Source organism: Aptenodytes forsteri, unplaced genomic scaffold (assembly GCF_000699145.1).
Source record: "Aptenodytes forsteri isolate BGI_AS27 unplaced genomic scaffold, ASM69914v1 Scaffold106, whole genome shotgun sequence".
Classification (NCBI taxonomy): Eukaryota; Metazoa; Chordata; class Aves; order Sphenisciformes; family Spheniscidae; genus Aptenodytes; species Aptenodytes forsteri.
In genome coordinates this window covers 1057839-1071277 of record NW_008794080.1, presented here as the reverse complement: position 1 = coordinate 1071277, position 13439 = coordinate 1057839, and the positions used below count along the sequence as shown (strand labels likewise).

Genomic DNA, 13439 nt, shown 5'->3' with positions numbered 1-13439 from the left:
GCAAAGTGGGCGAGCGCCTGCGTGGTGCTCGGTTGCTGACTGAGGTTAAACCACGACAAGGTTCTAATGAAGTGCAAGAATCTCAGTAACTGCTGTAGAGAAATTGTTTTTCTGTGAAGTTCTATTACCTATGCAAGTCACTCCTGGACGTGAATGGAACTATTTTAATTGAAGAAGTTTCTAAATATAAATCGGGTTTCTAGGGGATATAGACTGAACCCATCTGCTGTAACAGAATTGACTTTTTCATATCTCCTATCTTAACTTATTTGTACCCAAGACATACACAAAGCTTCTCAGATGAACAGGTGCACTTTGATACTATCCAATTAATTATTGTCAGATGTATTGCTTTGGAAGCTTGGTCTGTATCTCTTCTTTGGGATCGAAACCAGTTCCCTGATTCCTAGGATGTTTTCCTGGACATTTAAATCAAGAACAAAGCCATTTTTAAAAATATAAGTTCATCTCCTGCAATGAAAGTCAGCAGCTGGAGCTAGGTTTGGCTCAGGCTTACAAAATGCTGTAAAGAATGTAGTGACTTTTTTTTTCCCCGCATTGCTGTTTTACTATAATAGATTTCAAAATGATTCTGAAGAATTTTTCTTATTTTTTGTGGGGGGAAGAAAAGACAGTATTTAAATATTTTCTCCAAGGATGTGAAGGGGGAAAAAAAAAAAGCTGCTTTTGGAAGCAGGTCACTGGCTACAACCTTGCCTGGGACAATAAGAGCTGGAAACAGTTTTCTTTTGAAACCTGTCCAGTGGCAAATGTAAAGTGAGCAGGTAATGAATTGTAAGGGCTGAGACTGATCCCTTTTGAAAGATTTGCAGAGCTGAGATTTAGACATCATTACTTCCCCAAGCCCTTCTTTACTTATACCTTCATTATGAATAATAAAAAAGAAAAAAAAAAGGAAAAAAGAAAAAAAGAGGTTTATCTGTCATTGTCATGCTGGTTGCTTTAGAAATACGAAGGGAAAGATGACAAATGACCTCAGAAGAACCAGAGATTTGTGATATTTGCCTGTGATGAAGGTGTATCTATTTTTTTTTTTACTTATTTCACAGTAATAAAGCTGACCTTGAGTATTTCCTAACCTCATCCCCCACTGCCCTGGTCTCTAAAAAGAACTCGGGTCTCCTGCAGGCTCTTTCTTCAGACGCTCACTGGCTAGCTCGCTCCGTGCCTGGTTTTCTGCTGTAAGCGTCCTGGGGGCTGGCCGTTGGCAGTCTGTCTCGATGGCAGGAGTCTGCAGTGGGGTTGCAAGCTGGAAGACAGCTGCGTAGGAGGAGCTTTCTAACAGGGCCTGGGTCCCCGAGCTGTGGTCTCAAGATGGTCGGGTCTATCTGCCGGTGCCTCCACAGAGCACTCACGGCGTTGCAGGTGTATCTGCTCTCTGCTGCCAGCTGCAATTAGTCATCGGTTGGCAACAACTTTGGGTTTGTGTTCTTTCGGTATCTCTTCGGACACTCTTTCCAAATTATTTTCTGTGAGCTCCACAGTTTACCCTCTCATTCTTTTTTTTTTCTGGAAAGCTTTCTGGATAAAGCTTTTTATCCTCACCATTAAGGTAAAGGATGTGCAAGTAATACCCTTTACTACTTTAATATCCCTCCGAGCAAAACAGTCTGGTGGTTCTTTTATATCATGGATTTCAGGGTGGCAGCCCTTGTTTCCAAAAATTTAGACACAACAGGACCATCTGTGTTTGCCATCTGCAAGACATTTCCTTCTAGGATCCCAGGGCTGGTTACGGGGCTTCCAGACATTCCTGCTGCCTGTCCCCCTGGGTGCACAGTAAGGAGACAAGAGGTTTGTAAGTATAACACAGATGCATGTAAGCCTAAACTCTTCAGCACGCTCTGCTGTCACTGGAACACAGCCTGCCCGTGTCTCTTTGAATACCCACCAGCATCTCTAAGTTGTGTCCGGCCACTCGTCCCTACACTCCTTTCTACACAGCCTGCTTTTTGCCGTTAATACCAAGGTGCTGACCCCGGCAAAGCAGCCAGGTATTGTCTAAAAGAGCCTTCCCTATTACTAGCTCAGCCATTATACGCTTGGAAATGTTTTCAGTTTCAGATTTTTTGAGAAGGTCAGGAAAGGATTGTTTCTGTTCTGTTTTTTTTCTGCAGAATTGCTTTATTTGTGAGCATAGCAGTATTTATTGCTTACTTTCTTAAATTCTCCTTTTAATCCTGCAACTGCCATTAGATAAAATAATGAACCGAGTTACTTATTCGTAAAGGCAATGTAAATGTTTGTTCTCCGCTGTATTCCAATAAAATAATGTTGGCGTGGATTATTGGCGGTAAATTATTTTAAGTTATACATTTAAAAGTAAACAAAGTCATATGCATGAAAATATCTTTGATCATTTTGCATGAAGCATCTTATTTTTTCTTTTATCATTGTTGGTATGAGATCTGAAATCTTAATGCTCGTATTTTGTTTTTCAGTGTCTCCCTATTTCATTTCTATTGCAAATGCTTTCTACTGAGAAATAATAAACAATTTTCTACATTGACTGCTCCACTTCCCCTCTTCCCAGTCTGGCCCAATTCTGATAATATCATTTATATGTTGTCATTAATAGTGGTCCACTGAGTGAATTATAATTCTCTTGTTTGGGTTCTGCGTTTTAACATTTGGCTGTTGAAATGTAGTTGGGGAGGAAGAAGGGCATACAGTCTCAAAAAACCCTCTTTTTTCCAAATTTGTAGAAGCTATTTGCTAGTCTAAGAGAAAATAAAGGAAAAATGGATGCTTTTTAATTTCCAGTGTGCTGTTTATCTCAAAAGCAGATTTTCTATTTGATAGAAATGTTGTGAGGCATTACTCCAAGTGTCAACTAGACCTTATGTACATATAGAGTCTATGAAGAACTAGGCTATTTTGCACCTATATTAATAATTTTTCCACAAAAAAACCCATAACATATTTTAGCACATGAATCCTGCCCCAATAGATGGCAGAGCTTTTCCTCAGCCACGGCGATCACTCAAATTCCTAGCCTACTTTCTTTAATATAGGGTGCATTTATGAAATAGGCTGTAATAGATCCTTCAGAATGTTTCACAGGCAGTTTTTTTTCTTCTTGAACGGATGGAGGCACAAGCTTAAGCAAATGGCAAGTTCTTGAACAGCTTGAATAATTAAAAACAGGTGACCATAACCTCCCAAGTGCTGATACTTTTTCCTCTTTAAAGAAAAAGAAACTCCATAAGTTATAAGCATGTAATGGCTTTCTTATTCCAAGAATCCTGAATAAATTTTCTTCTGATATCACATGTCTCCGGGACCTTGTTCTTCATGCTGCTTAACTTCCATGAGATTCCAGCAATACACCTCCAATACACCAGTGCTGTCAGAAGGTTGAAACCTCCAAGATGTGTCTTTCAGTAGTTCATTTTAGGATTCTTTAGGACAGCAAGTCTGTAAATATGGTGCGAAATCTGAAGGACAAAATGGCAAGAAGTTTCTGCTTCCTCTCAGCATGTCTGGGTTTGGAATAATGCTTCATGCTATGTGTTGCAGCTCTAAACAGAAGATATTTATAGATATTTAAACTTGCCTACCTATGGTTATGTTTCTAAATACATTTCAGGCTTTTAGAGTGCAGAGCCATTGACTTCTGAGGGAGGTGCTGAATGGTCTAGCACTCTGATGACTAAGATAAACTCAGCAACCTAAATTTAGGCACCTCATTTTAAAAACTTTGGCCCAGATATGTGAACCCAGAAGAATGAGTTACAGTAATTCATTTCAAATTCCCTGGCTCTTGCGGCTCCCCAGACTTAGCATTTATTCATACAAATTGCTCACTGTTGCAGATAAATCACAAAATGTAGCCAGTGCAATAACTCTGCACCTGAGCATTATTCAGTTCTGCTTTGCTAATGTTGGCAGCATTTTGCTTTTCCTCTATATGTTACAGCACCTGGCTGTTTTGGCTTTGTCTGAATATGTTAGAGGGGTGAATAGGGAGAAAATTACAAGTTTTTGCCCTTGCTTTCATTACTGCTAGCTTGCCTAATAGCTGCGATTCCTCAATTAGGTGGTCAGTTTAATTTCCCTGCCAGCTTAAAAGAAACGCAAGGGAGACAATTACCAAGGGAGGCCATTTTTCACTGCATGCTTAGGAGAGGATTATCTTGTCAGAAGTGTTGTCTCCAGTAGTTCTCAACTGCTGTGACACCAGGGATGGTTAATTTCCCATAATGCTGTTTATGATGATGATGAGAAATACGGTGCCCTGTCCGTGTTGATTTTTCTTTTCCAATTTCTTTGCGGTTTCTCTTTTGGGATTTGTGTCTCTTTAAAGGAGTACTTCACCTTGTGGACATGAGAAATCAATTGAGGTATGTGTGTGGCCCACAGTTTTCTCCTAGGTTTGTGTAGGCTGCACAAATGAGTAAAGTTTTAAAACACAGTTACTTAGGCAAGTAATTCATACTTTTTTTTTTTTAACACAGTATAAACTAAGAGTAATGTTAAAAATATTGGTGTTGGCTACTTAGCCAGTTTTTGCTTTGTTTTTTGCTAGGATCAGGTAACTCCCTTTGCCTATATTAAGGATGGATATCTTGTCATTTCACTGCAGCCTTATAAGTCGTGGGCGTTTATTCTAAGTCAGTCATCTGTAGTCAGTGTCATGAAAGAAGGTGATTCATCCCATCTGACACTAAATATCTGAGAGGCTCATTATGCAAATGTGTTCTGGAGAGGAAGGTGGTTGATGATGTTCCTGCCCAGCCCAGTGCTGCAGTCTACAGAGCCTCTCTGTACTGGTGCAATTGCTTTTGAGGCCACACACAATGAGCAGGGTGTGGAAATTATCCAGGTTAAAAACAGTAACTGCAAGTATTTTGTTCATCTGTATTTGTTTTTTTTAACCAGGTTCATTTCAATGATTCATAGGGCCATTTATAACACAGCGATAAGAATATCTGTTCAATAAATGGGGTCATATTGGCACAGAAGAAAGAAGTGGTTGAAGGCAGGGTCATTCAAAACTGTGTGTATTGAACTGCCTCCTGAAATACATGTGTGCTCTGGGACTGTCCTGTTTTATTAGGTGAGATGAATCCACAATAGTTTAACTGTGTGTTAAGCAGGACATTAGCAATATCATTATCACTGTAGTGTACACCTCTTGATGCTTGATATTGCTTTATTAGACTATAAAGTATCTTGAAGTGAGCTTATCTATGTCAAACAAAGGGGGCAGTTAGAAACTTCCGTGTATATTGCCAAATCCTTCCGCTGAGGTCCTCAGTACTAGTAGTGCTGTTTGTGCTAGCAGTCTTTCCCAATGTTAGCGTCTTAGTGAACCACGAGGGTTATATATGTATGGATAAATATGCTGTCCAACGAGATGGGCTGTTTCTTTATAATATGTAGTGATTATCCAAGTCCACACCAGGAAGCCAAAAAAAACTGTCCATGCAAATCATAACTTTCTCTTGGGTCTTATGTAAATATGAAGAGAGGATGACTCATATGAACGTCACTTGAGTGTCTCAGAGTGGTGTTTTTCATTAAATAGGTTAGCTAACAGTTAAACTATCAGTGTTGCAATGAGGCAGAGGCAGTATATTTTGGGAGGCATATTGGAAAAAAAAAAACCCAGCCTACTAGGATGCATTAGATATATCATAGGGAAGTTAAATCTCATGAACTGCATGTTCTGCGTGCAGTTGTTCATCATAGGATCCCTTATCATGTTGATGTACCACCCTGCTCCAGTATGCTTTGTGGTACATCTAGGGAATATCTTCATGGTACAGGGTACTTTGGTTTAGATACTGAAGTCTGAGAAATGTGACTACCACCGATATGTTATTGTTCCATGAAGCAGCAGCGGAAGACATGAAAAGAACTGTACTGAAACAATGCCAATAGCAATGAAAGCAATCAAAATGAGCTTTATAGCACCTTGTTATGCAAGTTCTTTCTGGAATATGTTTCACATGTTTTATTTATTTTTATTATTATATTTCTTTTTATTTTTGTAGGCTGTGGAAACCAACCTTGCATCAAAGGATAGTCACTGGGTCTATGTAAATGAGGTAAGAAAGTCAAAAGAGACAACATAGCTTGGTACATTCACTCATCACCTCTTTTGTTTCATATGTTTTGACACACCAAACTGAGCATACGCTTAGTATTTTTGCTTTTTGAATGGTACAAGATGCAAACTCTGTGCTGTCGTTGCTTGTCTGTCTCGGTTGAACTGGCATAGGTTGAATACCAAAGGTCAAAATAAAGCTTCCAATATACCTCATAGCAGCTGGGAGACTTTTTTTTTTTACATTCATGTTGACCCTACTTCACCAGCTATTTAGGAAGCAGAGAATATCTCAAAAGAAACCTCAAACACATGCATCTGTATCTGCCAGAATCTCGCCCGTCACCACTATGAAAGCCTGCACTCAGATACCAGGAGAGGAAAGAGCGCTGAGGCTAGTTGCAGGCTTAGCTCATTCAAATATGCATTTACTTGATACCCAGGTTTTCTCTGGTGCAGAATTGTGTTGGTGTTTTGGCCAAGATCCAGGATAGCATAGCTTTAAAATGTGGTATTTCCTCTCTGCAGCAAATGCTATCCTGTCCTGCTACTATGATTATTTATTTTACTTCAGTACCACTATGCCCTAATGGGAATCAGTGCAGACTCGTATTTAAAAAGCAATAGAAAGCTTGAAATGTTGTACCATGTATAATAATTTATAAGTCACTGATTGTTCAGCATAAATGGCACTATTCTATATATTTCTGGTTTTAATAATGATTCATTAAAAGATAGTAAAATATCTAAGCTAAAAAGAACCATGTTCACTGTTTTATTTTTATAGTATAAATGTATAGCCTCTAATTTACTAACCAATTCCTTTGTTAATTTCTCATTCCTTTCTTTGCACGTAGCTAATAATTTTGGATAGGCTACTTTTAATAGTAACTATAAATTGTATTGTGTGGCATTAGAAAGGCTCTGTAATTAAATAGGGGTTAGGGAAAAGGAGTGAAATCTCTGCTTATAAAGGCTTTATAAATTCTTTCTAGTCCTTGTTACATTTAAGTACCTCCTGATTTGTCAGCTGCAGTAATGACCCACTACAAAATATCAGCAAGATGCCCAGAGAGTCAGTGTTTATATTCACATAAAGATAATACAGTGCATATTTCCCTACGCATTTATAGAGAGGGAGTGTTTGTGAATCTGTTATTGCTGCTGTTATTGTTCAGATGTTAAAACTCACTTCACGAAGGCTGAATCTGTAACATCACAAATAAAAACCTTCAGCACTCATGCACAAACATGTGCATACATACACAAACATCACACCGGGTGTCAATTCTGCTATTATTTTGGGAACTTTTATTTTTTCTCTTTTATGGCTAGAGACTGGGTAGGGAAGCTATGGTAGCAAAATGTAAATCTAAAGTATAACTTTTTAGTGAAAAATATTAGTGAATATACTTATAAATATCTCAATGTAATTAAATTCAAACAGACAATTACAGAAACTTTTCAAATTCATGAAACTTCGGAGAACTCTCTGCAGACAGAAAGAGGAGGAAATATCTTGATTGTCCTTTTTTTAACAGAAAAGTGTTGGTCTTTGTGTGCTTAAAGCTACTGTGAAAAGAAGATACGTTATGCCTCCACGTGGATGTATCTGTAGAAAGATGGAGGTTCCTTAGGGCTTGCTTCTTATTTAATAGAGTGCATACCCCCATGTTAGCAAGAGGACAGACTGATTATGCTTTCCACGTACGTGTTTCCAGTTGGTATCAGTGAGAACTGCATGGGTACTTGATGGAAAATATGTTATTCCTTGACTGGATGTTGATTGGTGCCGTGATTTGCAGAATGGAATTAACTTTCAATTCCCGACGGTCAAATCGGCTCTTTCTGATGTAATTCCACATGAGTAGCAAGCCAGATGTAGTCCATTCTGTAAATAGACCAAATACTGAGCCAGTCCTTTTTTTTTCCCAGGCAGAGGGAGGATCCTACATTTTTTTGTTCACCTTACGGTCTGTGTGACCTAATGATCCCATTGCAAGGAAAGAGAGGTATGGGGCTAACTGACCTGAAGGGGCAGTAGTAGGAAGAGAACACAGTGACAATTATTTCCATTGAGGTTCCTTGTATGAAGAGCGTTGGATTATAAGGCCTTCCTTATTTCAGGGGACCATTTAAGGGCCCGGTGCAGGTTAGATTACTGAGGTCTACTGATCTTGAGCACCTTCTCACAATCTGCCCTGCCTCCTGCCTCTTGTCAGGCCAATGAGGATCTGAACCTTCCACTTATCTTGCTATAGTAAGAATGACTATATAGCACAGTATTATTTCAATAAGAGACTTCATTATTGTCTTACTTGAATTAAATCTACTTTACTCTCTCTGTATTGACAATCCAATAAACATTTGTGTCTTTTTTTTTTTTTCCTTGTGCTTCTGTCCCATATGGCAGGATAGAAGTTAAGTTTTGGAATTTGAACATATTTTATCACCTCAATTTTGTTAGGTGAGCAACACCACCAAGCTTGCAATGAGCTAACTTAAAACTGTATGGCTGGTAAGCTTATTACACAGCAAATGAACAAATGTGGTATGTAAGAGTCGGTCTCAAATTACAGAACTGTACTGTCAAGATCCTGCCTTTGCTAGTTTCTGATAACCCAAGTCTCTGTGCTAAGGTATCTGTTCAGTTTGGATGCCATTGGTGGTGCAAAAGGACTCAGTCATCTTTAAAAAAGGGCTAGTGAATTGGGAGTTAGATTCATTGTATGGGGTTGGAAGGCTGAAACATTACACGGCAAGTCTTTCAGGATAAGAGAATACATAGGGATGGGTCTTTGCAGGCAATAGCATGCCCTCGTATGGCCTCTCTGAAGCCAAAGTCATAAAAACCTTACGGTTTTAAAAATATATATTTGTAAGTATGTCTACTTTTCTCATTTCAGACATTTTATGTTTCAAACTTGCAGAGCTGTCAAAAGTAGTGGAGATATGAGGGGAAAAAAAGAAATGTATTTCTAACCACCCTCCCACTTTTAGATTTATATTTCATCATCTTCACTTTTATTCATCTAGAAATACTAAATCATTCCTTGCATTCATTTAGGTAGTGATTCCACCTGAATTCTGGGTTAAACATGCTAAGTAGCTTTTTAAAAGCAAGAATATTTGTGATTTCTGTATAAAACCTTGCAAAAGCAAACAGCTCTTCAGAACAATGACTAGTCCACGCTTAGCTTTGTCTCCAGAATAGTCCAAAACGTTTTATTACCATTGACTGTGTTGGGAGTTGCCCATGACCAGCAATTTTGGCCCTAAAGAAGATCTGTTAGAACATATCCTGTGTTCTGCTTGTACCTTTGCTGTTTATGCCTTCAAGTGTTGATGAAGTGACCTACCAGCTTTGATAGATGTGTGCTATTTCTTCTTGTGCCATGATTGGCACAGTTGTAGATGCCCCCCTTTTTTGGGTGTTTATTTCCTATTTTTTTTCCTGTTTTTCTTTCTTATTTTTATTTTTCTCTTGCATTTTTTTCTCTTTGGTGCCTGACATCAAGCATCTCTGTTGGTTCCTCCTGACATTTTTCATTCTCCCCTTCTCTTTTTCTGCCTGCTTAGAGAAAATGCTGTGCATCGCCCAGGGCATGTGTCTGTGGGAGAGGCACAAGAGCAATACTTAAAACTGAATTTGTATGTGGTTGTAATAGGAGCAATGCTCTAGGAGTCTGTGTCTGCTTTTTTATTAGCAGCAGCTGTAGGTCTGGGGGTATAAATAGCACTAGAAACCGTGTTTCCCTTTTTGTGGGACATTTCATGGTTTTGAAATTTTCTCCATTCCAAGGGGAGAGAAAAGATAAAAGAAATTGTTCTGCAAAACTGGAATTCGAACCAAAAAAAATATTCAAATTAAACACTATATTTTATTCCCTCATATCAATATATTTAATTCTAATTCCAAGTTTCTAAACATTCATTATTTTCACATGTAAATCAGTAAAGTACACAAAGCAATCAACTACTCTTCATGGAAATGGAATGGGTACTGAATTTGACTGATAACTCAAATGAGTTGTTTCACCGTTATCACATCCTTCCTTTAATTTCTTTTTCAACAAACTTTCATCACTATTCAGAAGTTCAATTGAAAGTTGTAAGACGTAGTAGGACAAAGCACAAGGCTACTGGTTGAGACAGGAGATAATTTTTCGTCAAGGACAGGTAGGGATGAAGAGAGGACAACGTAGCACTGCATGTCCAAACCATACGTACTTGCTCTGAAGCTAAGGACAGGCGAAGGTCAAACTTGTTGAATAGCTGCATGGAAATACACAAAAGACATACACTGAGGAAGACTTTTTTTGAAAGTGCATTTTTGACAGAAATGCCCCAAAGACAAGAAATTGGAATAATGGAGGATTTTAATTTCGCTGGCAGTTAAAAAAGCAATGTTGGGACACAGACAGGGCTTCACAATTTCCTGTGATTGACAATGTTATCCCTACATGTTTAAGAGGTTAAGGCAGCCGTCAGTTCACATTTCATTATGCCTAAGGAAGAATGGGCTATAAGGAAGTCAGAAGGTAATTGGTGTGAAAGTGATCGTGAGATGGTAGCATGCGCTGTTTGAAGAAGAGGAAGAAGTGAGAAAAGGAGAATAGGGATAATGGACATCAATAAAAAGATAGTCCAACTTCACAAGTTTAGGGAACTAGTAGTGCTTTTGGAAAGGTAATATGATGAGTAAAGGATGGCAAAAGAACTGTGGAGTTCTGTGAAAATGAAGGCATAATAAGGTATTGTTATGGTTCCAATGGGTTATCTTAACAGATCTTGAAATCGGAGAGGAATTCTAAAGAAAAAGTGGTGTAAAAAAGGGCTAAGGAAGAGTGTAAAGGTGTAACGAAGTAAATGATTATAAAATGAGGCTGAGGTGAAAAATGACTCATACCACGGGTCTTAAAAAGCAACAAGAAAATTTTAGATATAGCAGAAGATAAAGGAAAGTGTAAGGTGATTACTTAATGGAAAAATGAGGTTTTAATGTTTTTTACTGACTTACTTGATGCTGGCTTTATAGAAACTATTAATTGTAACCAGACTGTTAAAAACATATTGTAGTAGTTCCAGATTATTTAGCTAAATCTGAGGCGCTCCATCAGATGAGATTCAATATAGAGAAGTGCCGAGTACTTCAGGTGTGGCTACAAAATGAGGTATAGCTGGTGAGCATCTGCAGGAGCAACTTAGAATCCTTGCGGATAACAAACAGAATATCAATCAATGCTGTTGTGGTCTTGCAAAACAAGCAAATCTAGTCCTCAGATATGTTACTGGAAACATCCTTTGTAAGATAAGGGGGGCAATTATTTTGATCTGCTTGACATCAGCTTGGCCTTGTTGGAGCAGTATTGCAAGTTTTGGGCAAGACAATTTAAAACAAAACAAGAGAATGCAGAAGAATTTTGAGAATCCAGAGGAGACCACCTAGTATGATGAAAGCTCAGTAAATCATCACCCATGAGGAAAGGTTGAAAGGATTAGGTTTGTCTCCTATGAAACTCAGAAGATGGCACAAGGGTATAGCAGTAGAACAGATATAATTAAAAGAAGCATATGATCACATGTTCACTCTGGAAAGATAAAGGAAATGCCATTTAATCTTCTGTAGTAAAAATTAGATTGAGTATTGGGAAACGGTTTATGATCTACATACGATAATGTATAGGAACAACTTCCTTGGTTACTTTCTTCCATCTCGTCATCTCTCTGTCTTCACACCTGATTCTGCTATTGTTTTTTATTCTTCGTTTTTCAGCATCCTACTCACATTATGTAAGTCTGCTAAATATTTTCAGATCTCAGTTTGGAAAGACAAATACAACTGTATTATGAACACCACTGGGTATTTTCTGATCTGCACCTTCTGTTCTAGGTCTTTCCACATATCTTTTTTTCAATATGGGTATGGCAGTGACAGTTTATACAAATAGTCACTGCATATACTTCTGATCGAATCATTTATTCAATACTTTTGTTGACAAACATGAGGTTTATAGGAACTGTGACTCATATTTGATTTCCAGTCAGTGTGGAACTCCATCCTTCTCTGTCTACTACTGAGCAAGCTAAAGCGATTGTGTTTGATTAGACTCTGTCAGCCAAATCCACCCTTGGGGTAGCCCCAGTGATTTGACTTAGCCAGGGATGAACCTAGCATCTTATTTCTTGATATCACTCATTTGAAATGGAGGAGTATATTGTAATTTTGTGTAGTTTTGATAGAAAGATGCCTAGTAATGAATTACTGGAACTTCAGTGCTTTAAAAATAGATTTAATTATATGGTGTAAAAACTAAGTCTGAAAACTAAAGGTTAGAGCTTCTACTTGACTACAGTTTTCATTTGTTGATTTTCCGTTGAATTGATTCTCATTGGTTCAGATTAACCCGCATCAGATCAGATACAAAGCAGTATTTCTTATTAACACAAAATAACTTCATGTTACCCTGTTTTTTAGTCTTAGAATTACCACATTCTGTAACATATGGAGTAACAAATGCTGAAATTCAAACAATATTAACTTCTAAATTCTCAAACTGGAACCATGGGAATAGTGGGGAGAACTAGGGGAAATTTCATTATGTTAGTTCCTTACTGTCTAAATGTTCAGGTACTCTGTAGGAAAGGAATGTACTATGGGGGGAAAAAGTCCTCCTCATAGGTCAAGTACCAACCCATGTGGGTATTTGTCATGGCACGACACTTAAAGAAGGGAGGAGTTCTTTCTAATAAAGCAAAACTGTTATTTTGCAAAATAACAGTGTCATGCATTCTTCCATTGCATTTTTCTGTGAACTACTGTAAAATTTCCAGAATTAAGTTTTGTAAAGGAGGGAGGAATCATACTCTTCATTGTCCTGGTAGATGTGTTAGTACAGTTCCCAATGTTTGTGTGTGTTCATGGGGACTGCACAGTGGGTGACTGTATTTCTGAATTGCTCAAGTCAACATATAATTTAATGCTATGCAGAGTAGCTTGACTCTAAGGTTGAATAGGGGCTCATTTCTTTATCACTAAAAAAAGCTTGTGCTGTTATTTGTCCTGTTTAAAAACAAACAAACAAAAAAATAACCAAACAACCTATGCTGCAACACTGCAGGGTGGATAGCAGAAAGGTAAGTTGTATTCGTAATGGCTCTTACAAAATCAAAGATGCTTTTTTATTGATAGAATGTAGTAAGCCAGCCAATCTTCTTGTACTAACCTGAGCTTAATAACTAGGGCTTTTTAAAATGTCCCTGCCCATGGCAGGGGTGTTGGACTAGATGACCTTTAAAGGTCCCTTCCAACCCAAACTATTCTATGATTCTAAAAAAAACATCAAAAGCTTTATTTTGGTTCTTA

General features: G+C 38.0%; 1 protein-coding gene across 1 annotated transcript in view; it reads left to right on the top strand.

Moving 5' to 3' along the window:
• The window catches only part of GRID1 (glutamate ionotropic receptor delta type subunit 1), a 580739-nt gene that overhangs the window by 421641 nt on the left and 145659 nt on the right, over positions 1 to 13439 (top strand). The window contains exon 7 of the mRNA XM_019470222.1: positions 6021 to 6074. Within this exon, the coding sequence (XP_019325767.1) occupies positions 6021 to 6074 (54 nt within the window). The remainder of the gene's footprint in view (positions 1 to 6020; positions 6075 to 13439) is intronic.